We start from the raw sequence: 26,217 nt of genomic DNA on the forward strand, positions 1-26,217 counted from the left end.
GAATATGAAAGGAGATTATTGTTTATACCAAATATTCTGGAGCTGGGCATCTTGCTTCTCTCTGATGAACTCATTGATTTCTTAGTGACCTGGTTCTCTCCTCTCTAACACCTGAAGATGTTCCTTCAGTGGCCACAGGAGATGACACAGTGCCTTGGGGATGTGGTCTGCTGTGCCAGGACCAGCCACAAGATGGCTTTTTAAGTGACAGCAGAGGGAGGTGACAGCCACCTCTGTGCAGCTCAGTGGCAGCCAGACCCTCAGGAGATCCCACAAATGCAGCCCCAAGCATAGGGCTGAGGGTGGTCAGCTACGGGTTTTCAGCACGCCAGGCTACATGCAAAGTCCTGCTTGAAAGTAAGACAGTCAAGATGGGTCAGCGACAGCATTTTAAAATGTCTCTTTTATTTCCCACTGTAGGCATGTCACAAACAGCTGGGAAATAATTGTGGGTTTCTGCTATGTCCTACTTGGGTCTCCACCTAAAACAGTGCATGTGAACCAAAAGCCACCTAGTACCTCCGAACTGATATATCACCAGTGCTCGTCTGCCAAGGAAGATGGATGAAGCAGGCAAGGATCTGAAGGGGGCTTGAAAGGGCTTTCAGTTTCCTTTTGGCTCTGAATTTGAAACATTTTGCATAAGTAGTCTCCTTCCAAAGCAATCCTGCATTGCCTTGCCATGGCCATGGTCACCTGAGGGTCTTGGCTTTTCTCCAGTTCCTCAGAACCAGATGTGAGCACCTAACTGCTCTGAAGATCGGGCTCAATGCTGAATAAGGCAAAATATGGGAGCTCATCAAGAAAAAGAAATCAGCATCACTAATATAGGACAAAGTATTGAATGGGATGGTCTCAGTCATAGACTCATACCTACACACAGGCTAGTAGCTGTTTATTGGGAGCCAGGTCCAAAAAGATCCACAGACCCTTGGGTAAATGAAAGGCAGAACGGGCAGGTCCTCATGCTGTTTGCTGAAGACTTCCATTCTCCACAGACAGGTGCTATAGGGTTTTGGACACCTGGATGCACTGACCTCATGTGGGGCCTCTGTCCCGCTCCTGTCTGAGCTGAGTGTCACTAACTGACCGTCAGCATCTGGGGAAGCATCTGTCCCATCCACCTGTCTGCCTTATTTTAGGATCATCCAATTCTGTCAGGGTTGTGTTTCCTTTAGAAAAATCTAGAGACAGCAAGGTTGCAAGGTTGCTCCTCCCCTGTTTGGAAGTTATCTCCAGCTGAGTTACATGGCGACAGTGTTTAAGGTAGCCAGGATTCAACCCTCCTCCCTGCTCCGAGGCATTGTGAAGCCAGGCCCTGTAACTGCAGCAGGGGAAGGTAAGCACTGGGGAGCTTTGGGGCTGATGGCAAGCAGTGACATTCAGTGCCTGTGGAAATACGAAGTGTTGTTCAGATGTGACAGATGAGGGTGATGCAGGGCTTAGGGCCAAGCTCTCACTCTGAAAGGAAGAGCATAAGCCTCCCCATCGGATGCTGATTTATGTATTCATCTTAACCTCACCCATGCCCTTTGGCCACCGCAAGGATTGGAAAAGATCCCTTGCCTGAGCACTGCAAGACAAAAGGGGGCTCTTCACTGCAAGTTGTCATCTCCTCCAGAGCTTTCCTCTGCAACCAGTCAGCACCTTCCTCTTCCCCACAACACGCCCCAGACATTTGCCCTACAATTTCCATCCAAGACTGGGTGCTGGGTGAGCAGGGCATCTGCTCGGTCGGGGAGAGAGGAGGCACAAGGCACTGGTGCAACCTTCCACAGTCTCAACACGTGTTTGCCTTCCACGTTAACCGCATGCCAAGCGAAGCAACACGTATGACAGCAGATACAAATCAGCCATTGAGTTAGAGAAGAATGGGGGACGCTCCTTCTAGCTGGTGGGGAGGCCTGGTGAGGCAAAACAGCTGGAAGGGAGTTGAGCCTTGCTCTGATGTCTGGCTATGGCACAGTTTAATTCCCTGCTGCCAGCTTGGAGAGTGATTCACCCCATCCTATGTGCCTATGCCTGCCTGGACAGTGTTCACACCATCGGTCGGTCGGTCTGTCCGTCAGTCTGTCTCTCTCTGCATTCTTCCGTCTGCTGCTTTGCAAAAGCAACCTCTTCACAGCAGAGGCAGCAATGCATTGCTGAAGTTCAGCTGCCTCCCAGAGGTGACTTCCAGTGGCCTGTTTTGTGCTGCTGGTGACAGGACTGAAGCTGCAACCTGAAATAACCAGCAGAGCAGAGGGGCAGGAGGAGGAAGATTAGAGCCATTTTGTCACGAGCTGAGCAAGAGCTCAGCTGCCTCTGCATTATGGAGTCCTGTTTCAAATTAGTGACAGATGAACTTCAAAAGGCTTGCAGGCACTGGCTGGAGAGGCATCTGAGCGGGCTCTGCCTAGCTGAAGCAGCCAGCCTGCAGCCCTAATCCAGCAAAGCACTGCAGCATATGTGTGTCCCTGGACTACCCTTATGCTTAAAGTGACGCATTATGTACTTCAGACAGGCAGTCAGACAAGCCCAAACAAATCCGCCCAGCACAGCTCCTGTGCTGCTTCTCATGCTTTCCAACGTGGACCCCCAGATGCCCCTGTGGAGAAGAACTGGGGACTCCGAGTCTGGATGAGATGCTGCAGCAGCCCCATTGCTACCGAAGTACAGCACATCTCAGGGGGGTTTGGGTGCTACCATTTTTGCTTGGAAATTGGAAAGCAGTAGTGATGGGAAAGCTGAAGTAAAAACAGAAAACACCCAAAGTTGGCTGAACCTCACTGAACCACAGAAAGGGTTGAGTTTAAACATTGGGCCAAAGTTTGGGCCGGTTCTTTAAGAAAATAGTTCTGCTGTTCTTCAGTTTTATACAGCTGATTAGTAAAGAAAGGCCTGGACAAGGGAAGAAAAACATTCAGCCTTCCCCAAACCTGCCCATTCTTGGAAGCACAGCTAAAACTTATTTCCATTCTGACTGCACATTGTAAAACTCAAGGCTGGCCAGGTCTGGGAATTGCTAATGTTCCTACAAGCACTAGGCTTTTAGAAGTGTTCCAGAAAGAAATTAGGTTTCTGGCTACCAAACCCACCAATTCACAGTCACCGGGACTGCGTGACAGGCTGGCATCAGCTTTTACTGGCAGAGAGAAAGAGGGCAGCAAAATCACAAACTGAAGCAAGAAGCAGCACAACCAAACTGGGAATTTGCCAACCAAGAATGAAGACAAAATAACTAACAGCAAACCTAATCGGGCAGGTTGTTTCCCCCAACCTCTATACCCCTCCTCACTCCATTGCTCAGGTGACCCACTGCATGAAATCTCCCTGCCGTGGGGTCAGGAGATGGGAATGGTGCAGCAGCCCCGTGGGGTTTTCCTGCCAAGAAGGTGCTGGTGCCGAGGGAGAGAGGGAAGCTTGGACTCCTGACAGCGTCTGAGGGCACTGGCCACCCCTGCTAGCCAGGGGCTGTCGTCCTTGGTCCCCATGAGCCCCCCATGCAGTACAGGGGGTGCACAGTGGCCTCAAGGTCTCACTGACTGGGAGAGCTGTTTCAAAGCGTTGGGGGGACATAGCTACACTGTGCGGCCTGGCCGTGAACCGCAGCGTGTCTACGCTATAGCTGGGGAGAAAGGGCAAAGAAAGAAAAAATCCATCTAAGACTGACCTGCCAGGAAACTCCAGTTGCCCTTACACAGTCTAAACAAATATTTATTTAAATTACTCAGAACGCCCCAGTCTTCTTATATGTATCCCCAAAGAGTGTCATAAAATGTCTACAGAAAGGACTCCATTAACCTCTGTTGCCCTGCATTACAGGAACGTATTTCACCTCCAGTTAAACTGAAGTTTAATAAACTCTTGGCCTCTGTAGGCTCCCTCCAGCCTCTGCGGCAGCTGGTCCTCCCCTGCCCCAGCCTGGGTCTGGGTCTACGTCCACCACTGGCATTTGTCACAAAGAGCAGCCGCCATGGCAGTGGCTTGTAATCACTGCTCCAGCCTCTGATGGGAGCCCACCATCAATTGCGGCTGCTACGCTCTCACGCCTTGCATCTCTCTCTCTTGGGGCCATGGGGAGGAAGGGAAGGATGTTTGAAACTCTCCCCCATTTATCCTCAGCCCTGAAATCTAACCCCCAGCTTAGTGCACTTTTCTCTCTGGAGGCTTAGCTCTGCATCCTTCATATCACAGCAGAGATAAGGTGCGTGTTTCCCATGGAAGCCAGGATCATCTAAGTCTTTTGAATAATACCAACCGCTGGTGCAAGCCGCTCTGCTCAGGAAAATATTGGGAAACCCTGCTTGCTTCACAGTTTAAGTGCAATGCTTTCTTCATCCAGAAAAAATACGTATGTGCAGTTTAATAATCTCCTCTTAATGAAGTTTTGACAGCTTATCAAGGAGTAAAAACGATACTACATGACTTGGCCAATTACTCTCCTGAGACATTTGTGCAAGAGCCCGAGCACATGGTTCACAAAGAAAAGGGATGAAAATGATTTACAGAAGCAGCAAGGCAAAGGTTTATTGACAATGAGGCACGAAGAGGAAATGGGATGAATGTGTCTAAGATTCCTCTGGTAAAGGAATAATGAATAGTATTCACAGCCAGCAACTTACATTTTTCATTTTGAGTTGAGAATAGCAAGATGCAGGACAAATGACAGTTATTAAGAAAAAAAAAATCCATTAGGTAGTACTGAACAAGGAAAACATCCACAAAAGTGTGTTCTTACTTGCGAAAGGGGAGCTGTGAATTGCTCAAAGGGTAAACTGTGCTTGTCAAGTAATTATGCATTATGCACTTCGAGGCCTGAGAAGGGAGATTTCGTTTCACTTGAGGACTACTTCACCTTGCAAGATGTTTAACTGTCACCAGGGGAAAAAAAGAAAGAAGTAGGTTTGCATGAGCCAAGAGAATTCAACCTTTACTTTCTTCTCCACCTCTGTGGCTCACTTTTCCCCCCAGATTGCCCATGCCCAGCGAGCCGCACTCCCACAGCGTCCGCCTGCCCTATGTGTGTTCTCCAGCCACTCGACCCTGACCACTGAAGTTACCAGGGTCTGGCCACTGCACTTGGTGGTGACCAAACCAGCCCAGGATGTGGATCTCTCACCATCACCTGCAGCACTGAATTCCTTTATGAAGCTACTCTGGGACCAAATTTTTCTGGAGACAGACTGGACTGGAGAGGACATTTGCCCCTCACGCTGTTGTAGCTGTGGATGGCATCTGAAGCAGTGTGGCTCCACCAGCACTGATGGACTTGATGGACTGCAGCCACCTCTGCCAGCTGGGGTGGCCCCTGGCTGCTTGGCACCACGATTACACCCAATGCAGGGACCAAACATGTCTATAGGACACAAGGAGAATGAGCAGCGAGAGCACCATGTGAAGAGTTTTTGTGCCTTTTCTTGTATTTCTTTTCTAACATATTTCTTTTTTCCTGGATCTTCAGATCATATGTATCGCATCCCTACCACTGGTGAACAGTTCTCCATTTTCTTTTCATCATCCAGCATGTGAAGGCAAGCCTTACTGCATGGCATCCACACCCCGTTCAGTAGTGTCCTCTGGGCTTCCTGCAGCATTCACCAAGCTATATCAGAAGGTCGCACAGAGATGCCTGTGCCACAAGCCCAGTGAGACAAGACACCACTACTGCTCATGTTGTAGGGATGGCAAACCAAGACGGAGAGCGACCAAGCACAGAACAACTGCTCTGAGATACTTATGCCTGAGTTTTATAAAGTACTTAGCATTGTCTAATATTTTTGCACCTTGGAGATGAATGTCCTGCTGGCCTCAGTATACTTCTCAGATGCCTTGAATCATGCAATACCTTTGTATCTTTGCCACCCATTCCTAAGCCCCCTTTCAGTCTGACACACTCCCCAGCCTTCAGACCATTCTGCCACATCCAGATTTCTTATCCCAGCCTTCTGCTGCTTCCCCAGATACAGCTTTTCTCGTGTCTGTAGTTATATCAAACTATGTGCTCCCCTACTTTGCCTGGGTCCAAGGAAGGCTGGACCATCTATTTGAATAAACGGCCACTGCAAGAAGAGTGACTTCACACCTGCCTGGAAAAACACCCAGAACATGGGAAATTTGCAGTGTATTTAGGTGCGAAAATCAAAGCTGTCACGACTGAGCAAGTGAGAACCATGGATCCTTAGGGCTTGTTCTTAGATAATTTTTCAGAGGAAACACAGGAAGCACTTTTCCTACCCAAAGCCCAGCTCCACTGTGAGCCTGATGTCCTTGCTCCACAGCAGAGTGCACCAGAACTTTTGAAAAAGTCATTGCCATTTTTTTCTGACACGGAGAAAACAAAAATGTGCTTAGTTTTAGCTAGGTTCTTGGAAACAGCTTAATTGATTCAGAAGAACTTTAAAAAAATAGTATTATAAAAACAGCCAGAGGCAAACAACTGCTGTGGGAACTTTTAGGCCAAATTGTTAAGTTTTGATTAAGTTAGAAGCAACCAGAGGCAGGACTTTGGTAGGAAGTGTCAGACAGTAGACACAAACAACAGTGACTCTGGTAATACACTTCCTAACAGAGAACAAAAAAAATCATGAATCTTGGAAACAGTGAAGCTCCTGGAGCACTGCTAATTCTCAGCAGAACTGGCTGATTACGTGAAAGATGATGACCATGAAAATCGGCCTAAATTAAAAACTGTATCCACATCAGCTGATCTCATGCCCACTTTTGTGTTTGTTTCCAGTTAACATTCCAGGATGGGATCATATCGATATGAGTGACTGCAAATGTCAAGTAAACATTAGCACATATTTACAGAAATCATCTTTAGGAACTCGTGAAAAGGAGTATTTGCCCCAGAAACATGCTTCTGCCAGTGATGGTCATCCATCCAGGGAACAGAAAAGACTCTTATTTTATGTGTCCACCATGTATCTACCTTCCACTCACCAGCACAGTTCACCTTTCAGTTGCCTACCTCTTGCACCAGCTGACACACATGCACAACCTGCTGACCAAAGATTACTCATAAACATCATCCCAACAACAATCCTGGGTCCAAGGCAGACCTCGAAAAATCATACCTGGCTCACAATTTGCAAACATAACGCAAGGGGTGTTCGTTCTTCCTGCTGCCTGTCTCCCAAAATACTCCCTTAGGAGAGCCCTTGTTTTGGAAGATTTCTGATTTACATGTGGATGTCCTCGTGCTGACACAGCCCCCAGCTCAGAAGAGCTCTGCCTAAAGAAGATGCCATCCCTATGCCAGTGCCACAACCAGAGCTTTGGTGTTTAAAAGTTGCCTTTTCTAGCAAGGTGGGAAGCACGTGGAAAGAGTGACTGCAGGCAGGATGGCCTAGACAGGAGAATAAAATACTCAATTATAAAACATGGGCTGGAACCAATACATGTCAAATGCACTGGTCTGAAAGGTACATACTGTTTCAGAGTTTCCCAGCTGAGAGTAAGCAAGACCCCTTTTCACCCGTTCCGTCTTCCTCCACTCTTTAGAAATAAGCCTATCTGCAAGGGTCGGGAAAGAATAAAATTTGGGAAGAACAGATACATGCATCAGTTTCCAATGTCTGAGGACTCCTGGTATTTGTGGGACCGCTAGGCACTGGCTAGCCTCAGCTTCCCAAAGCATCCCCAGCTCTTGGGCTCAGAGTGTCTGCAAGGAAAACTGCTGAGAGGTGCAGTAGGTTGCTTTCTCCTCCCTTCTCATCTCAGAAGAGGCTTCTTGCACACTGTCTTCTCAGATTTACTATCTCACCATACATTTGGGTCATGATTTTGCAGACTTCACAAGAGGCAAACATGCCTGTACGGGAATGTGTGATTTCTGCTGCAATTCATTTTGTTCATAAGGCTCTCAGGATAAGATATACAGTCAGATGTAAACAATGGGGCTCCAAACTACAAAACTCCTTCAGTGAACACAGTTACGAGGCTGTAGCTTCCAACAAGCCAGGGGTTTAGAGCCAAGGTGTCAAGGTTTTAGTGCTAGAGGAAACTGCAGAAGCTCTCCATCCCGAAGAAGGGGTCAGAGAGCTCCTGTGCTGCACCTGCCGGTACCGAGAGGCTTGCCTGGAATTAGAGACTCTCTGAGTATTTGCAGCTTGTGTCCTCTGTTTTCCAAAGCAAAGATGAAGCTTCCTAAATCAGATTAAATCACACTGTTCTTCCCCATTGACACCTCCTACAGCTGATGAAGCTGAGGCTTATAAACAGGGATAGCATGAGTGCTATACAGCCCAATTTGCTTCAAACCGTATTACACACTGGACTAAATAACCTTCCCCTGTAAGTAACTCCTTTGTAAAACAACTCCCAGCTGAGAGGGATGGGGGATGTATGTGTGTGTGTAACGTTGTCAAGAACATGATCCGACATGAGCAGAAAAGGAAACTTTGGTGCTCCACCTCCTGTCAGTGGATGGACTGTGATGTTCAGATGCTACAGTGAGAAGCTCTATAGATTATTACCAGCCAGGCACAGTCTGGAAGCCAGCATGCCATCTCTTTATTTAATGGGTCTTGCCCCCAGTGGAAAGCTCAGCCAGGAGGGCTGGGGGCTGTGGAGCAGGGCTGCCCGCCTGGGAGAGGGGTGGCCTGGCACAAGATCCCTCCCTTTGTGCAGGACACTGCAGGGCGAGGAGTGAGCAGGGACAGCCCTGCTGGGCTCAACCACGGTGCTATGCTGCTACCGTCGCTGCACCACCGGGTCCCCTGCTTACCCCTGCCCCCTGCTCCGGGCATATCCAGCCTGTTCTGGGATGTGCTTCAAGCAGTCTTCAGTTTTTCAGTGCCTTCATCTGCTGATTTCATCAGCTTGCCCATGGTCACACTGTTGTGTCAGTACGTCTGGCATGGGACTGAGCAAAAGGGAACTGCTTCGCCCACCACCGCCAGGCACCCCTGCAAAACCACCCCCTGCTCAGCCTCCTGCCAGCAGAACCCAGGCCCATGGGCCTGCTTCATCTCAGATAGATGGGGAGGAAGAGTGTCAGAGCAACTGACTTAGCTACTTACATACTCATATTGTGTTTTCCTGTCAGGCCATTTTCACAGAGCCAGCTCAGACTGACTCTGCTACCCCTGGGATGCCACTGCAGGCTTTCAGCTGCTGCTCCCTTTCCTTTTGACCCCCTGAGAAGGAGTTATCAGAAAAATTTTTTGGTTTATTGAAATCTGTGGGCTAAACCAGGCCATTCCCTATTTTTCCCAGTGGGGAGCTAATTTCTGTCAGACTCAACATCCACATCTGCATTCTTGGCTTTTGGGACCCACTCAGTTCCCCATATAACTCCTCCTCTGCCAGGACCCACTGGCCTCTATAATGCACATATGTGGACGTTGCTATACACCATGGTTTATCTGCTTTGGGGTCCTGATCTCTCCATCTCCACAGGATGTGGAATCAGCCAGGTTTCCACACATAAGCCTACTTCAGAGAATGCGTATGCTGCCTGAGGCAATACTCGCATTTGTTTTTCTCTAGAAAAACCCGAGTCATTCCACTTGATTTTTTCAGAGTCCAGATAGGGCAGACCAGCGCATACTAAATGGCTCAAATTTAGGAACCTTTTGCAAGGAGTGTGCTATGTTTCTTGGCTAATGTCTAAAAAGGAGGACTGGGGTCAGACTGCACTTTCCCTTTTCTACTTCTCTGAAAGTCATTAAAATCAACAAAATAGACAATGGGCTTGATTAGTCCTGGTCCTTCTCTCAATCTCATGTAAAATATCTGTGGCGTGATTCAGTTGCGCACTCACAGGTTTCTGGTGGCGTGCAAGATGCACTAAAGTCTCTCAGATGCTGACATGGGGTAGGCAGATACCAAGGCCTTGAGGAGCAGCACTGGGAGACCAGGCAATGTAAGTGGGGGCATCTAGGCCAAGCATCATGCACTTGGCTCAGTGCCTCCTCCCAGCACCAGCCAAGCTTCCCCTCTCCACCATCCGTAGGATCCTGGATACCTCCAATTGCATTTATTAGCACCTGACAAACCTGCCAAAATACTTTGGCCTCAAAGCCTCTGCCTTATTGCACGCTCTTCATGTCTAGGTCCCCAAATATGGTGAAAAATTCATCCCTTAGAAGTTTGGTTGCAATCACAGCCTCTTGGTTCCTTTTTGGATAAGCTTCAGGCTATTTACTAAAGAAATCCATAGCTACCAACAAATATTGTCTGGCAGATTCCATCTCAGGCAAAGACCCAACAACATCAACAGCAATGAATCACAATAAGGTCCCTAGGAGACCCTGCTCAGTAGGGTTTCTCCCCATCTTTGGGGACCCACTTTTAAGATATATCATATGCAAGAAATGCATCACATTTCCTGTAGTAATTTTCCATCATCTGTCAGCATTTTCCTCAAAACCAGTTCTCTCCTGGCTTGACTAAGGATTTTGCAACCTCAAGATGTCCAACAGTTTTGACATCACACCGAAACCTCAGAACCTCCTTTTTGAATGTTTCAGGTATAATGAGCTCTCATGAATACTCATCGCCCATTGTTTTATTTCCCCATCTCCTATACAACATTTCATCTTTAAATTCAAGCTTTCCCACCATGACCAGAGAGCTTTTGTCCTGCTACTCTGAAGACAGTCTATCCTCCAAAGCTGATATGGTTACCAAACGAGGGGTTTGGTTTTTTTCAATTACACCTTGGTTTGATACCAAGACCCTTTTTGATGGATACTTTTAGCTCCTTGAACTCTGCTCTTGCAAACCAACATCTACTGGATGAAGCAGGAGCGTTTTCATTCCTGCAGACTGTGAAGGAAAGGAGAAAAAAAAAGGATGCGATCTCAAATCTTTTCTTGCTGTCCTGCTGAGGGAGGTGTCTGCCCCAAAAAAGCCATTTAAACAAGGTGTTGGCAGAACTAGCCTTTGGTGACTTCAGTCTCGTGTCAGTGCCATCCCCACCCTACAAGCACCCCCAGCTGTGTTCAACAGAAACTGCTTCTGCTCTGAAGATGTCCAGCTGCTCTCCTCTGGCCACTGAGGCAGCTTTCCCTTCTCACAAGGAGCATGTGAAGCTTTTGTAACCCTGGCAAGTCCACAGCTGAGCCTCCAGCAGCAGGATGAGTGCCCTGCAAGGCCAGGCAGGCTGACAGCGCCCTGCTGCCCTCCCTCGCATCGGGGAAGCACTGCCCCATGGCCCCTGGCTGAGCATTTGCCCAGCGTGTGTGTTATACCTCTTTTCAGCTGGTCACCTCACTCTGGGTTCAATTTCAGATTGGCAGCCTTGAGTGCATTACAGCCTGCTCATAAAACATTATCAGTTCCTATTAAAAGGTTTACCATACACCAGGATACCCTCAGCTATAATGGAGGGATTGGATGGCTGTCCATACAATGCCAGCTCTGTTGGTCTCTTGAGTGAGGGTTGCCTTATACACATTGTGGGACACCCACGCTACAGTTTGTGATGGACTTGTCCTAACACGAAAGCCTTTTCACCTCCAGATATCCACTGTGGAAACCAAAATGAACCTAGTAAGGCACATCCCAGATACTATCTATTAATGGTACGGCATAAGCACCCTTTGATTAACATATTAGACAGCAAAGCTCTTGCTAGCCTTTTTTTCTAACCAGGACAACAGATAAAGTCCAAGAGTTGGCTACAAGCTCAAAAAGACAGCTCAGGGGCCTGCCCACGGAGGCAGGCACCACAAACAGATTGCCCAAACCTCTTTCTTTCACATGAGCCATGTCTTTAAATAAAACACTGCAGGCTGAAAGGCCCTGATACTGACAAAGTACCAACCACAGTGATGTGCATGCAGTGTTAGTTCACCTCCCACCTTGGCTATGCTGAGCATTTTCCTGAATCCCGGAGATCCAGTCTCCTGCATGCATTTCTTTCCAGCAAGGACACTTTACCCAGTCCTTGCCTTCCCTTATACCCATGGGGTAGCTCCATTTTGGACTGTTCCATCATCTCTCTCTCTGTCTAGTTTCAATTAGCAACTGCAGTACCTGAATGAGCAGCTGCAATGCCTATTAATTACACATGCAGCAACCCCTCGCTGCTTGGCTTCCCCCATGGGCATCCCTCTGAACTGAATTGCTGCCAAATGGAGACAAATAGGTTGTTCAACCAAAAACTACATTTTTTGCCACCAAGGCCAAGGAAAAGGGGATTTCCCGTACAACCAGCCACAAAAATACCCTTCCCAAAACGAAACTTATTAAAGGCTACAGGGAAGAAGGGGGTGCTCTGAACTCCAACTTAATATCCAGTCCTGGGCACCACAAAGCCTTGCTACAGCCTCAAGTCTAGTTTAAAACCAGTATCACCCAGCTCTGCAAGTGCAGCTTCAAGTCCCCCTGTTTCCTGAGTTGAGTTTGGGCCTTTCAGTAGATTTTCATGAAGCTCTGTCCTGACTAGCCATATATTTATAACAACTCTCTCTGTGGATATTTCTCCTCCCCATCAAAGCTGCACTTAACCTAGCTGCTGCACTCATCTTTGATGTTGTAGCCAATCCCCCATTGCTTTCTATCTAGCATAAGTCCCCTTTTTCTAATACCCTGAAGTGGTATGAACTGCACAGAAATACTCTTCTCTCTAGCACAGGTATGACTTAAAGCAACCAGCTTCCCTCTCTTCCAGTAGCAGCTCTCTGACTCCTGTTCAAGGGCTGAAATGCATTATTTAAGTTCTGCCATAAATCCCACAGCTTCATAGAGTGTTTCTGGCCTCCTCTTACCCCACAATCTGCCTAAGTGTCTAGCAATTGGTCCATCGGCTATTTATCTTGGAAGTCCTCACTGGCATCTGGAGATATAAGGAACACAAAATGTCTGCAGCATCTCTGCCAATTTAGGTGGGTCTCTTCTTCCTCTTGCCTTCTAGCATTTGGCTGTGTCCTGTCTAGCTCAGACTGATATCTGGCTCCAATCTGCTTACGAAGGTTCAGACCAAATCTTGATAAGCCAGGTTATGTCTATAACACAGTGCTTCTCAGCTCTCAGGTATGGGTCCTTGCCACAGTTGTGCTCCTGACTCTGCTCCAGGATAAGGTCTGGGCATGCACCATCCCAGGGAAGGCTGAAAAAGTGCTCCACACTGCTCCAGAAGGTCTCACAGCCTCCCAAAACAGAGACCAGCACCGTGGTCCAGTCCAGTGTGCCCTCACGTTTGGCCTCAGGCTCTTCTCTGTGAACAAGTGCTGCAGAGTCGGGCTCTGTCTGGTCTGGCTCCTCTTTCCAGCTGGCCACACAGATGTGTGTTGGCTTCCCACGGCGTCCTGTCTCAAGTGGCATTGCTGGGGCTGGAAAAACCTAATGCTGCGGACCTCCTCGTGTTTGTGTTACACAGCACACGTGCTGGAAATGGCCAGTCCTACGGGTGACCCAAGCCCTTGGGTGGCAGACCTGACAGCCTGAGACCAACTCCACGCCCAGCAGTCTGGTACCTCAATAATCCTTTGGTTTCCTTTTTGAGATGATTTTCTACTCTTTCAGAAACCTTGCTGTGACTCAGGCCTCCTATTAAGTTTCAGGCTGAACAACATTTTCCTATTTCCCCTGTTTTGTGAAACATCTTCTGTGAAACATCCTGTGTCATGTGCACTCCCCAGCATCTCGTGGAGTTGGGGTCTTGCAACTGTGCCTTTGGATCTCTCTGGGCACTGTCCCAGCACAGAGTTATTCTCAGATTGTTTTCAACCATTTCTGGGAAAATTCCCAATATTGCCCTCACTCCCTGTGCACAGTTTACAATTTTGTTTTGTTTTGATTTGATTCTGATGTAAATTCCTGTCACTTTCTACTGCTCCTGAATAGGTTAGACAGCTGCAACACCTTTATTATCTGATCCTTCTTGCATCAAAAGAATTAATACAGTTCCCTGTTTCCCTCTTTGTAAACTGCATCCTACCCAACACCAGCATCACCGCTCGTGACTGAAGCGGTCAGCCAATATACCGAGTCTTGAGGAGGCAGTTTTCACTACAAGCAGGAACTGAGGTGACCCAAGGTATTTGTTTTATGCAGCGGTGTTTGCACACAAAGCTCCATCTCCCTAAATGCAGTAGGTAGCAAACAGATAAGAGTCATTTTGAGACATTACAACTTTCTTTTATTTCCACAAGACAGAAGCCTGCCCAAATGTTTGTTCTATCTCTTCCTCAGGTTCCTCATTTTGATAACGTTTCTCTGATGGCCCTTGACTTTCTATTGACTGCCCCTCTTTGGTTTCATAGTGTTTTCAGACTTTTACTGAATAAAGGTGGTTGCTACCTTCACAATCCCCACAGAGTTTTCACCCAGCCTCAGCGTACAGCATGTCTATCAGTAACTAAACCAGCTTACCTTTCAGGCTCCATCACCAGCTAAAAACCCACTTGCCTGACAGCTAATGAACATAGTTCTTGCTAATAAAGAATAGATTTAGAAATAATACTGATTCAACCATCTGTTTCCAGCAAGCAGATTAACTGCACAGGATAAACCTTTAAACTGCATTTTCACCAAAAAAAACCCCCAAATAACCCACCAAACAGAAAACAAAACAGAAAATCAGATTTAAATTGGCATTTAACTGCTGAGTTAGGCAATGCAATGGTCTTCGATCAGTGCAGATAAGGACAGAGCATAGCTCATAACGTACCAGCTTGTCATGGCTAAATCCTGCTGGGACCTGAAGGTAGTAGCTACTAAATATTGAATCACAGCTATTCTCAACAGAGAGATAAAGAATTTGATGCTGGTAAATTCATACTTATATAGTCCATAAAATCAGTTGCAGACCACTCTCCATAATAGTAGTCAGTCTGTCACTGCTCATCATCCCTCCAAGATAGCTCCTGTTCTTCCCTTGCCTCTTCCCATTCATTTCTATTCCTTCCTCCTTCCATCCTTCTCCCCTATTCCTCATTGACCCGTCTCTCTTTGATCAAAAAATGGCCCTAGAAGTATCACGGTGATCACAATTGATCTTTCACATCATGCCTATTTATGTAACAGTCAAAATACGAAGACGGTGTGCAAGTATGAATGAAGACATGACCAAGCAGAATCACCAATATGTATAATAGTATTGATTCATCTGAACTTACACAGAAAATAAAGTGGAGGCCATTTATTTAATATATGTAAGCAGCTTTCCTGCTTTACTTATGAACTTTCATTTACAAGTTGAGGCAGCTGACAGACATGTAACTATGGTAAATTACTCTAACGTTTAATTCATATGAAATGTTCCCATCCATCTCTTAGTCAGTGATTCTCAAGTCACAGGGGTCTTATATTAGCTGTGTTACTGCTCAGGCTTCTCCTAATCTAGACTTCTTTCTCTTTTCCTTTTGAAAATGTATCTACATGAAGATACTAGACATATGCTTTCCAAGCTGATTAACAATTGAGATGGAGTGGTTTTGGTTTTTTTTTTTTTTTTCAAATGTGTAGGAGGAATACCTCAGAAACACGTGACTTCTGGGGCAGAGATTTCTCAGCATTTTCTGAAAAGCAGTGACCAACCCACATCTTGTTTTGGCCAATATAGGTTGCCCAATGTTTTAAAGATGAGACCATTTGTGTGGATTGGCAGGTTGAGCCTACTTTATGTACTGAGAGACCTGTTGCTACAGTTTCTTGCACTGAATAAAGACCTGGCCATCGGGAAACCTAAGTTCAGTCCCCTCCAAAATCTAATACAAGACCTCTGCTCTGTGAGTTTTCTGACTGCGGCAGTGGGCTCCTTCTCCAGCCCGCGGAGATCCTCCTCCTGCCCGAGCCACGGCCCTGGGAAGGTCACACCGACGCCAGTGAGCGGCGACAGTTTGACCTTGCACAAGCCACTCGCAGGTTCCGAGTCTCAGTTTTTCCGGCTGCAAAATGGGAAGAGAAGTCCCTTACTGCTACAGGATGCATCACGCTTTTTACCTGGGGAAATCGCTACAGCTACCCAAATGCCCTGAACAAGACTTACAAGACTGAAGGACTCCAGGGAGCGAAACTGGCTAAAAAGCCGGGAACTAGGGTGATTGAATGGACAGGGCTGCGGCTGGAGATGTCCTTTAGCAGCAGACCTTGGCTACGAGCCTCCCAGACACCACCTCCCTCTTACAAAAGGAAACTCATCGTGGCTTTGAACGAAGGGCTTGGAAAAGGAATAAATCTTCAAGATCTGAGGGACTGAAGTCTGCACATTAGCTCCCCTTAAACCCCGAGTGCATTTAACTTGGGAGGTTAGAAACCACAGCCAAAGAAATCTCTTTTGATTCACAACTTGTTTTGAGCAGTCACCCATAAAGCAGCCAGTGAATCACTCCAGCCAGTTAGTCATGCAACCACACTGAATGTACACTCAAAAGGCAGCACAAAATAAACAGCCTGCAGCTCCAGATAACACACACACAGCTCATTTGCACTATCTGGCATCAGCATATATTGTTAATAGGACTCCTACACCAAACCCTTAGGAAAAGACGCACTCAGTAAGCATCTCCAAATCTCTCTCCCCATCAGTATTTTTCTCGTCTGCTTCGCACCGTGTTGCTTTCAAAACAATTAAGACTAGTAAAAGTTTTAAGACTCTTTCTCTTTCCGCACCCTTCTTGTTGCTGGTAACGTCCTGCTGGGGTTACAAGCGTGCGCTGCAGAAGTGAAAGGCTAAAACGGAGTTAATCCCAATCAGCAGCGGACAAGTCGAAAATAAACAGCTCTAGTGTGAAAAGAAATCTTCCTGCAAGGAGGGAGCGGCAGGAATACAGGGGGAGGGAGGCTCCCGGTCCTTTGACACATGAGTGTTATAAACAGCTCGGGTCAGGAATCCTATAAAAGCTTCCAGCCAGATCTACCGTCCAAGTCAAGAGAAGCGCAAAACATCTTTGGAAAGAGCCGCGAATAAATCTTCCTGCGCAGCCGGGGTAAGGAGCGTGAGCCCTACCTTCGCGTCCTGCTCCCTGAGGAAATCCCGCAGGTTTCCGCGGAAGAGATCCCGCACCTCCGAGTGTCTGTTCAAACAGAGGCTTAGCCAAACTCCTGGCGAGAGCTCCCTCCCCTCCCTGGGAGGGTGCCGGAGCCCTTGAATGGCAGATCTGGTGGCCCTATTGTGGAAAAGAGAGGGCGATTGCCAGGGCGGCGTCAGCAGCACGCCGGCAGCCGGCCGCCGAGCCTCGCCGGGCAGCCGGCCCTGCAGCACCCGGGAAGGGGCCGGCCCTGCCGCCCCGCTCCCCTCCAGCTCGCCTCCCCGCTCTCGCTGGCTCCGCTTGCCTGATTCTTCTGCCCGATGCCCGCCAAGGTCCGGTCCCGTTCCGTCCCGTCCCCCCTTCCCCCGGTTCCCTACTCGCGCCTCCCTCCGCATACTTCTCCCCTTTATACTCTCCTGTTGCTCCCCGCGGGGATCAGGGCAGCAGCATCTCCCCACCCCTGGCCCCCCCGCACCTCTCTCCGCCAAGGTGCGGGGGGAGCCCGCGCACACCCCGCCTGCCTCCCCGCCGGCGCTTTTATCCGCGGGAAGGGCCCGGGCAGGAGCCGAGAGCCGAGATCAAAGCTGCGGGGAGAGGGAAGGGGGGATAGGACCGGGGCGGCCGCCGCACCCCATGACCCACAGCCCCCCAAAGCCCTCTGCACCCCGCGGCCGGGCGAGGAGCAGCGGCCGCCCCCCGGGCCGGTGGCGGAGCGGTTCCCGCGGAGATACGCAGCTGGGCGGGCGGAGGCCTGGTGGGGGGCCGTAACAGTCCCAGACCCCGGAGGGGAGGCACGGCATCGCCCGATGTGGAGCAGCCCTGCAAGAGTCCCGGGGAGAGTACACGGCCCCTTCTCGCCCCGAGCTGGAGCCGGGGGAAGAGTGCAGATGCCGCCAGTCCTCCCCGGCGCACGGCGAGCCCCGCAAAGCCCTTGAACATCGGCGGGGGCTCTGCGCGGCGCCGCGGGGAGCCCCGAGCGCCTGGCAGCGAGCGGTCTCTCACAGGAGGCGGAGGGGGGACCGCCAGCGAGCTCGTTCCTGCCGTGCCTGCAGTTTACATTACAGTCGGGGGAGGAGGAGGAGGAGAAATGCATTAAAAGTGTCAATTTAAAAAAGCACCCAGCGAGCCGCTGATTCCTACGGCAGTTGCTTTCTGCACTTCTATTAATAACGCACTTTAGGCTGCACTTTTTATTTGCTCGCTAAATAAAAGAAATGGTCGCTATTTGCATAACCCGGCACTTAAAGAATTTCCTCTGTTAGAGAAAGCCCGTTTCCTTTCTCCTGTTTCCTTTGAGCAAACATCGCCATCACATTCGCCTTCACTCCCCACAGGATTTTTTTTTTTCAGCCCGTATTTCTAGACAGCAATATACGTATATATTTGTGTGTGTATATGGGTATATGCATACATATGTTTCAAGACATATAACTTCAGCTCCACGCAGTAGAAATAGCAAGTCAGATTACTACAGCACATAAATCACTCCAAAGCTTTTCCCCCTCCTAAGCCAAGATATATAACCTGTTCTGAGGGGTTTTATTTAAGATTTCGACTTTAATTGCCGGTGCCGGTCTGCGGGATAACCCGTACCCCTATGTACGGCGGGGGAAGCCGTGCGAGGCCGCCGGACCGTCGGCAGCGCGCAGGCAGGGGAGCGAGCGGCGAGGGAGGCGGGGAGCCCCTCCGGGAGCCCCCTCCAGAGCCCGGCTGGCAGTCGCCTCTCCGCGGGGGCCGCGGGGAGCCCGGCCGGGAGCCAGGGCCGCCCGGTGCCACCGGCCATGCCAGCAGCCGGGCTGGAAGCACTTCAGCGACTGCCGCTCGTGTCCTCCGTGTATTTACGGCCGCAGCTCTCCCTGGCCTATATTTATCCATACAGTGCAATGGAAGGGCTTAGATCTAGAAATAGAAGCCGAGAGCAATAGATGGCAGGCACGGGCTTTTTATAACTCGAAACGACTTGTTTATCAAATAATTAAAATAAAATTAAACAAACAAAAAAAAAGGGGACACACACACACACCCCCCCTCTCCCGCCGGCTCGTGGAGTGCCTGCCGTGCCCGCCGTGCCTCCCGCCGGCCCGGGCCCCGCCGCACTGCCCGGCCACTCCACGCTGGCCTCGCCCGGCGGCTCTACAAGCGAGAAGGGAAAAGGCGGAGGCGAGGGCCGGCTGCGGGGCTGCTGTGCGCGGAGCGGCGTCCCCCGGGCAGTGCGAAGACAGGCCCGGGCGATGGGCCCGCAGTAGCTCCGGACACGGCTCTGGGCGCGGGGGGAAGCCGGCCGCCTGAGAGAAGAGCCTGCCGTTGTGTCAGCCTCGGTTTTGGGGTTGTTGGTTTTGTTGTTGGTTTGGGTGGGTTTTTTTCGGGGGTGGGTGGGTAGGGGGTGGCTTTCTTTTTAAATTGAGGGACTTACGGGCACGACGTCCCACCACCACAGCATCCTCCTCAGCTCCGGGCAACCGGGAAGGAGGGGAACCAGCAGTCCCCGCCACGCTGTTTCCCCGTCTGCACAACGCGCACGGCAGTACCAGCACCGGAGCGGCCGCGGGGGCTCGGCGGGAGGCAGTGGGGCAGCCGCCTGCTCCCCGGCTTCCCTAGCAAAACCCTCCCGTAATTCTCCCCACCCGCCTTGCATCCCGCCTGCGGGTTAGCGGGCCGCGCTTATGCTCGCTGTGGAAAAATAGGATGGCTCTTTTTTCCCCCGCTCTCACCCACGCCGAGGGTGTTTACTCGGACTCGGTCCCTTTAGCCGGGCGCGGTGGGTTTAGCCATTTGGGAGAAGGCGCCTACGGGTGCTGCAGTCGCTCCGCGAACCCCCGATCTGGCTATTTTTAGCGAGTCTCTCTCTTCAATCATTAACTATTATTATTATTATTATTATTATTGCTATTAATTACCCTCGCGGATCCATGTGTCTCTTATTACAGCCCATCGTCCGTAGCCACATCACACGGGGCTCGCAACGAGCACGGGTCTGGGCCGGGCCACCCGCCGCCACCGACGCGGGGCTCCCACTGAAGTCAAGCCTGGAGCCCCGCTTTAAAATAAATCAGGGGGACCCCGGTGGTGTTAGGGAGGGAGATAAACTCGTGTGGCTCTACCGGGGGTTGTAATGTGTCATCACAGGCTAAGCCGGCAGCCTGGGCTTTGCAACCTACAACAAGAGAGCCGGTTAGCAGGGAGAGGATAGCAGGGTGGCCGGGAAAGCACCGCCGCCGCGGCCCAGGAAGGCACCTGGCAGGAGCGGAGAGCAGGTCCCTCCCGGCCGCGGGGCTCCTCGGCCCCACCGTGCCCTTCCCCGTGCGCCCCGGCCTGGCCCCAGAAGGCCTCCGCGGATGCGGACCGTGCCTTGGCGCCGGCGTGGGGTTCTCCGCCCACGGGTAAGGGGCAGGGGAAGAGAGGGAGCAGAGGAAAGGGAGAAAACCCCAGCCTAAGCCCTGGCCGGAACAAGCGCGAAAGCAGCCCCCCAGTCAGAGCCCTCCTGCCACTCCGCGGCCCGGCGGGGAAATACCCGTGGGAGGGGGGGGTGCGCCACCCGGGTGCGGGCCGGAGCCGTGCGGGCCGAGGCAGGAGCAGAGCGCGGCCCGAGGTGAGGGGGACGGGATTGACCCTTGTCCGGCCCGGCGGAGAGCGGGCAGCAGGGCCGAGCGCAGGGTACTCCAGGCTCTGCCTGCGGCTCCCGGGCACGGCTGCCTGGCAAGGAGTTAATGCCCTTTCCTCGGGAAGGGAGTCACCTGTGTGTGAGGGAACCGGGTCTGTGGACCTGGATGCGGGGACACCTTGGCTGCATGCAGGGGGTGATGGACGACGCCTGGACACAGCCCGGCACGCCGGGGTTTACGAGACGGGCAGGGGGAAGGCGCCTCCGCCTTTAAGTCTAGAGATGGAGGAAAGGGAAAGTGGGCAAAAAAAGTACCCAAAATGACGGCGAGGGCGTAGAGGTGGGATTGCCGGCCTGACCCGGGCCTCTCCCGGCTTCCCAGCGCCCCCACTCCGCAGTCACCGCCCGTCTTAGGGGCTCCCCGGAGACCCCGGCACAGCCCTGTCGGTGTCCCTGCCCGGCGGGGTCACGGTGGACCGGCTCATCGAGGATGGGGACACGGCCGCCCCCGTCAGCGGCGACGCGCTGAATCCAGGCCGGGTCAGCCTCTCTGCCCGCACAGAGATTATCGGGAGGGAGAGGAAGAGATTTCATTTCCACTTTCTCTTCCTCTGAAAATTATTGGGGGAGGGTGTAGGAGTGCGTATTTGTTTGATTGTTGACTTTTTTGTTGTTTTGAGTTGCTTTTTTTCTTTTTTGGAAGGGTGGTTGTTTGGTTTGGGGTTTTTTGGGGGACGGGTTGTTTGTTTTTTTCTTTTGCCTAATCGCCTCGATACAGCGGAAGCCTCCCGAAGAAGCCTTTTAAACCCACGCTCGAAGACGACATGAGAAGCGACCCCGTTCCAGGCTGTCCTGCCGGGAGCCAGTGCAAGGGAGTGTCTTAATTGCCGCTAATGACCCGCGGAGAGGATGCGAGTGGGTTATCTACAGCCGGGCAAAAATCAATTAAGGGAGTGACAATTAGGGGAGAAAGTGAGAGACAGGAAAAAAGGAGAGACCGTTACAGCGTAAAATTAAGATTTCGGTGAAATTTCCCAGAAATTCTCCCTCTGGAAGACGGTCCCATAGAGAATATTCTGCGCAGCCCGGCGGTCCGCTCCTTCTTTCTCTTTCTGTTTCTCTCTCCGTTTACTGCGGATTTCCCTGCATTGCTAACGCTTTCCAGGAGCGCATCTGCCCCGCTCAGAAATTACGATTAAAATCACCGCAAAGCGGGACGGGGCGGAAGCGCCGCTTCCCGCGGGTACCGCGGGCTCCAGACCCGGCTGGGAATAAAGATACTCGGGGGGCGCAGCGGTCCCCAGCCCCGCACCGCGGCGGCGGGATGGGGCTGCCCGCGGGTGCGCTGCGCTCCGCCGCCGCGGCCGGCAGGGCTGCTCGGCGCGCCGGAGCCGGGCAAGGTCTCCTTGACCCCAGGAGGACTTGTCCTGCCGGCCAGCCACCCCCACTCGCCACCCACCCCCCCCCACCCCCCCCGCACCCGGGAGGCCCTTTCCAGCCCCGGGATCTCTCCGGTTTCGCTCCCGGTGCTTCCCCTCGCCGCACGCCAAGGACTCACCGTAACAGGAGACCTGCAGAGCTCCGTTGTGGCCGCTGCTCTCTTGCAGCTTGAGGTTGCTCTCCGGGGGGGTTTTGCAGGGGCCTCGCTGCATGTAGAGGTGCGGCGGCTGCTGCTGCGGAGGGTATTTGTTAAAGGAGGCCGGAGCCCCGGCGGAGCCGGGAGCCTGTACGCTGCCATCCAGGGACTGACATTCCTGCTGGCTGTAGCGGCTCCGGCACTTAGTGCTGCTGTCACCAAAGCCTTGTCCTTTGCTGGCCAGGAAAGTAGGGCTGAACTTGTCACTTGCTTGAAATGCCCTAAAAGGCGAGGAGCCTTCTGTGCCCTGGGAGGCTGCGTTGTAGTAGGAATCCATGGCAGCCGGATCACAATAAGAAACACAAGTATCAGCATTCATTCCTAAAATTAAAAGGCCCGAGTGTCCTTAATGCGCTTGGAGGGGCACCAGGAACCTCTCTTTCTCTCTCCCTCTCTCATACACACACAATCACAGCTGGGCCAGGGAGCTCTAAGAGGATTCAGATGTTCTTGAAAGCTGACCAGATCTCCAAACCCCCTTAAGATCTCGCACAGTAAAAGGGGTCTTTTTCTTTCCCTCCCTCTCTCGCTTTCACACACACACACACACTCACACACTTGTCCTCCGTCTCTCCCTCCAAACTATCTACACTCTAAAGAGGCTCTTCTCCGCACTTCCCCCCCACACATAGGAAAAAGAAAAAAAAAAAGAAAAGAAAAAAAAAGAGACCTCTCCCCCAATTAATATGTAGATGATGACAGTGGAGGGGAGGGGGCCGAGGAAGGGGTGTGTGTGTATGTGTATGGGGGTGTGTGGAAGCAGGGGGGGATGGAGGTCATATCTTTTGCGTTAAAAAAAAACCCAAACAACTTCAAAAGTTTTTATGATTAAAAAAGTAAAAAATCAGACAGATGACATGAACACCACGAAGGGATAGATGTGAGATCCACGCAGGCGGAAGCACCGGGGACGATTTAATGGTCCTGACACGCTCGGTTCGCTTCGGCCCTCTCCGCTGCTCACTGCCCCCACCTGCGGGGACCCCCGCCTCCGTGCCCCCTCCTCTGTATTAAAGGCAATACGGATTTCCCCCGCAGCTATATGTCTTTAGGCCTCCCCCCCCATTAACCCCTTCAGGGTCGGCAGCTCTCGCAGCGCTGCCGTCAGCCCTTTGCGTCCCTTGGCAGGGCGGTGCCGCGGTCGCCCAGCACATCGGCAGGCAAGCTCTCCGCGGCGTCCCGCCGCACGTTTATGACCGTCATTATTTATTTACCTCTAAAAACGTGCTCTCTCCAGGTGTGAAACAACTGGGTCAAAAGCGGGAGGGCAACAGGGAGGGATCTTAACAGGGTCGCCAAGCACACAAAATTGGCCCCGGCTTCTGGGACTGCCAGAGGTGAACTTGCAAAGGGACAGAGGCTGGCAGGACCCCTTTTTGGTTTGAGGGGTCGATTGCAACCCAAAAAGGGCTTAAAAATAAATCAATACTCACCTTCCGTCGTGCCCCCCTCCCGCCATTCAACCTGATTCCCCTCCTCCCCCAGTTAACTCCTGCTACCCCTTACACTTACTCCTACCCTGCCTTCCTCCCATCCCCACATCTGGTTTCTATTGCTCGCTTACCTTGAAGTTTTCAGTAATAAAGATATTACGCAAACTACATCCACAGTTCTTCAGTAAAAAAAAAAAAAGCGAAAGAGAAAAAAGAAAGAAAGAAAGGAAAGAAAAAAAGAAAGGAAAGGGAAGAAAAGAAGACCCTTAACTACTTCGGGAGCGCGGGCCGTGGCGCAGCCGGCTGCGGGTTGGGAGCCGGGGCATCGGCGGCGGCTCTGGGCTCCCAACGGGCTCCCCCCGGGGCCCGGCTCATGCGTCCTCCCTTCTCCCCTCGGTTTCCTCCCCCTCCCCCCCCCGTGCAGAGAGGGGGAGACTCGTGGCTTTCATCTGTGTGTGTGTATCTGGGTGCGCGGGGGAGAGCGGGATGCGGCTTGGGGGAGCGCGGGGCGGCAGGGCGGGGGTGCGGCCCCTGGAGCGACGGTTCGGGGGGGGGGGCTGTGTCCGCCGCCTACCCTCAGGGCCTTTCTCCAGGAGCAAGACCAGTTTTCATTAGCTCAGATCTGACAAGAACAGCCCCCCCCCCCGCCCCCCAGATGCAGAAGGGATTTCTAGCGAGGTCGTCGTTAAAAACAGCCAGAGACGGATTAATTTACTAGATTCCAAACCATTTTTGCGAGTCTCCCTCAGAGCAGCGCTGGGCTCGCTCAGCTTTCTGGTCCAAGAAAGCTTTCAGCGGATTTGCCTTCCTTATTCTCTTTATTACCTTGCTTAATTCTGTCCTCGTCGTTTCTGTCTCCCCTTCCAAGCTCCCCCACCCCACCGCAGCCCCCCCCTCCACGACTTAATAAAAAAAGCAAACCAACTCAATGCAGGAGAGCCTTTCTAAAAACCACTTCGGGCGGCCAGGGGAGCCGGGGCGCTACCGGTACCCGCACCCCTACCGGTAGCGCCCCGGCGCCCGCATCCCCGGCTCCGCCGCAGCGGACTCTCCGCCGCGCTCACGGCGGTGAATATTTGAGGGTGTGAGCACGTTAAATACGGGTTTTCCAGCCAGTTGCATCCCGAGCAATTATTCTGACGAACGAAGAAACAGCCTGAAAGAAATGATGTGAGGGTAGTCCTCGATGCTGCGGCGTTATACTCGGCCTCGGGATTTCTGTTCGGCAGAGCTAAATAACAGCCAGAACAAAAACTGAAGGGAGAGACTCCGGGATCGGGCAGGGGATGATTTTTTGTTTTATTTTGGGTTTTTGGTTTTGGTTTTTTTTTGTTTGTTTGTTTGGTGGTTTGTGGGGTTTTTGGTTTTTTTTTTGTTTGTTTGTTTTTTTTTCTAGAAGCGCTGCGGTGCAGGGGCTCGCAGAGTTACTCCGGCTTGGCCGAGCCGAAGGAGGGCTGCCCGGGGTCTGCCTCTGTCGGGGCGCTCCGCCAGCCCCTGCTTGCATTAAACTGTAACGAAAAGTCTATTAGTTCCCAATCAGGACTAATCCGCAGCCCCGCGAAAAGGACCGCAATAAAACCCTCTCTCTAATGGCCAATTTGTGTCCCTGGAAGCAGGAGGTTAATTCGGGAATCGTTACCGAGGGAAAGGGTGCTCGCAAATACCTGGCGATCTGGCAGGGGGTGGGGGCAATAACCGGGGAATCGCTTTTCCTGACAGTTTTCGTTTGGCTGGGTTGGGTTTTGCGTGAAGTCCTCTCAGTAAACCTGACGGGGGATTCCCCCAGCCCCCGTTAGGTCGGAGAGGAGCCTTGTGAACATAAAAGCAAACCGGGAGTCTGCAGCCGCCCTCCCCGTTAAACGAGGCGATGGGGCTGCGCGTCGCGGCGCTGCCGGGGCGGCCGTGTCCGTCCGGCGGTGGGGCTCTGCCCTCCCGGTCCCGCCGCACATCCACCGGGAGTGCTGAGGGCTCCGGGGAGAGGGGAGCATCCCCGCCTGCAGGAGCGAGGATCGGCAGAGCAGGGGCAGAAAGGGACACGCACCACTTGAAACCCGATCTCACCATTTTTCCTCCGAATGACCCCAAACCTGCCCTGTCTCTGCACCAAATGACTCCAAAAGGGAAGGGCGAAAGAGCGGCCGAGCGGTCTGCGCTCCGCAGCAACCGGTTGCCAATTCTGTATGTATATGTACTTTATATCGAGACCATTTTCAGGTACAGTCGCTGTTGGTTTTGGAAGGGGTCAGTCCCGAGGGTCCCTTCCCACACAGGGCTGCGGGCTGGGGACCCCAGGTGAGAGCCTACTGGTCCCGCGTTTAAGGACGGCAGCTCCCACCGGGGAGTCACTGCTGGGGGAATCGCCCGGGTCTCCCGCTTCGGGCGATCCAGGTGTCCTCTCTGGGAGACACCCCCGGGAGAAGGGAGCAGCGCAGGGCAGCCCTGCCTGGCTTGTTTTCGAGAAGCCGGTTCCTTTCCACCGGGGCAGGAGCGGGCATCGCTCCCGGGTGAGAACCCGGTGAGAGGGGCAGGCGATAGCGGTCAGATCCTACCTCTCGATCTCTGCAAGAAAAAAAAAATCTTTATTCCCGTGCCGTTTAGACACTTACGCTTGTGTCACGTCCAGGGAAAAGGCAGAGGTGC

At 51.7% G+C, this 26,217-nt stretch overlaps 1 protein-coding gene across 3 annotated transcripts in view; it reads right to left on the minus strand.

Moving 5' to 3' along the window:
- Positions 1 to 22,463, minus strand: part of ALX4 (ALX homeobox 4) — a 41,591-nt gene extending 19,128 nt beyond the window's left edge. Inside the window, exons 1-2 of one of the 3 annotated variants that reach the window (XM_054827395.1) lie at positions 22,067 to 22,092; positions 21,320 to 21,432 (exon numbers count right to left, since the gene is read on the minus strand). Coding sequence is in view for 1 of the 3 variants with exons in the window: in XM_054827393.1 (XP_054683368.1) it covers positions 22,067 to 22,463 (397 nt within the window). In the remaining 2 variants the exon portion in view is untranslated. Of the gene's footprint in view, positions 1 to 16,885; positions 16,997 to 21,319; positions 21,433 to 22,066 lie in introns of those variants that run through there. The other 2 variants (XM_054827393.1, XM_054827394.1) reach the window with 2 other exon arrangements.
- Between the last annotated feature and the right edge of the window lie 3,754 nt (positions 22,464 to 26,217).

This window comes from Grus americana, chromosome 5 (assembly GCF_028858705.1).
Source record: "Grus americana isolate bGruAme1 chromosome 5, bGruAme1.mat, whole genome shotgun sequence".
Taxonomy (NCBI): domain Eukaryota; kingdom Metazoa; phylum Chordata; class Aves; order Gruiformes; family Gruidae; genus Grus; species Grus americana.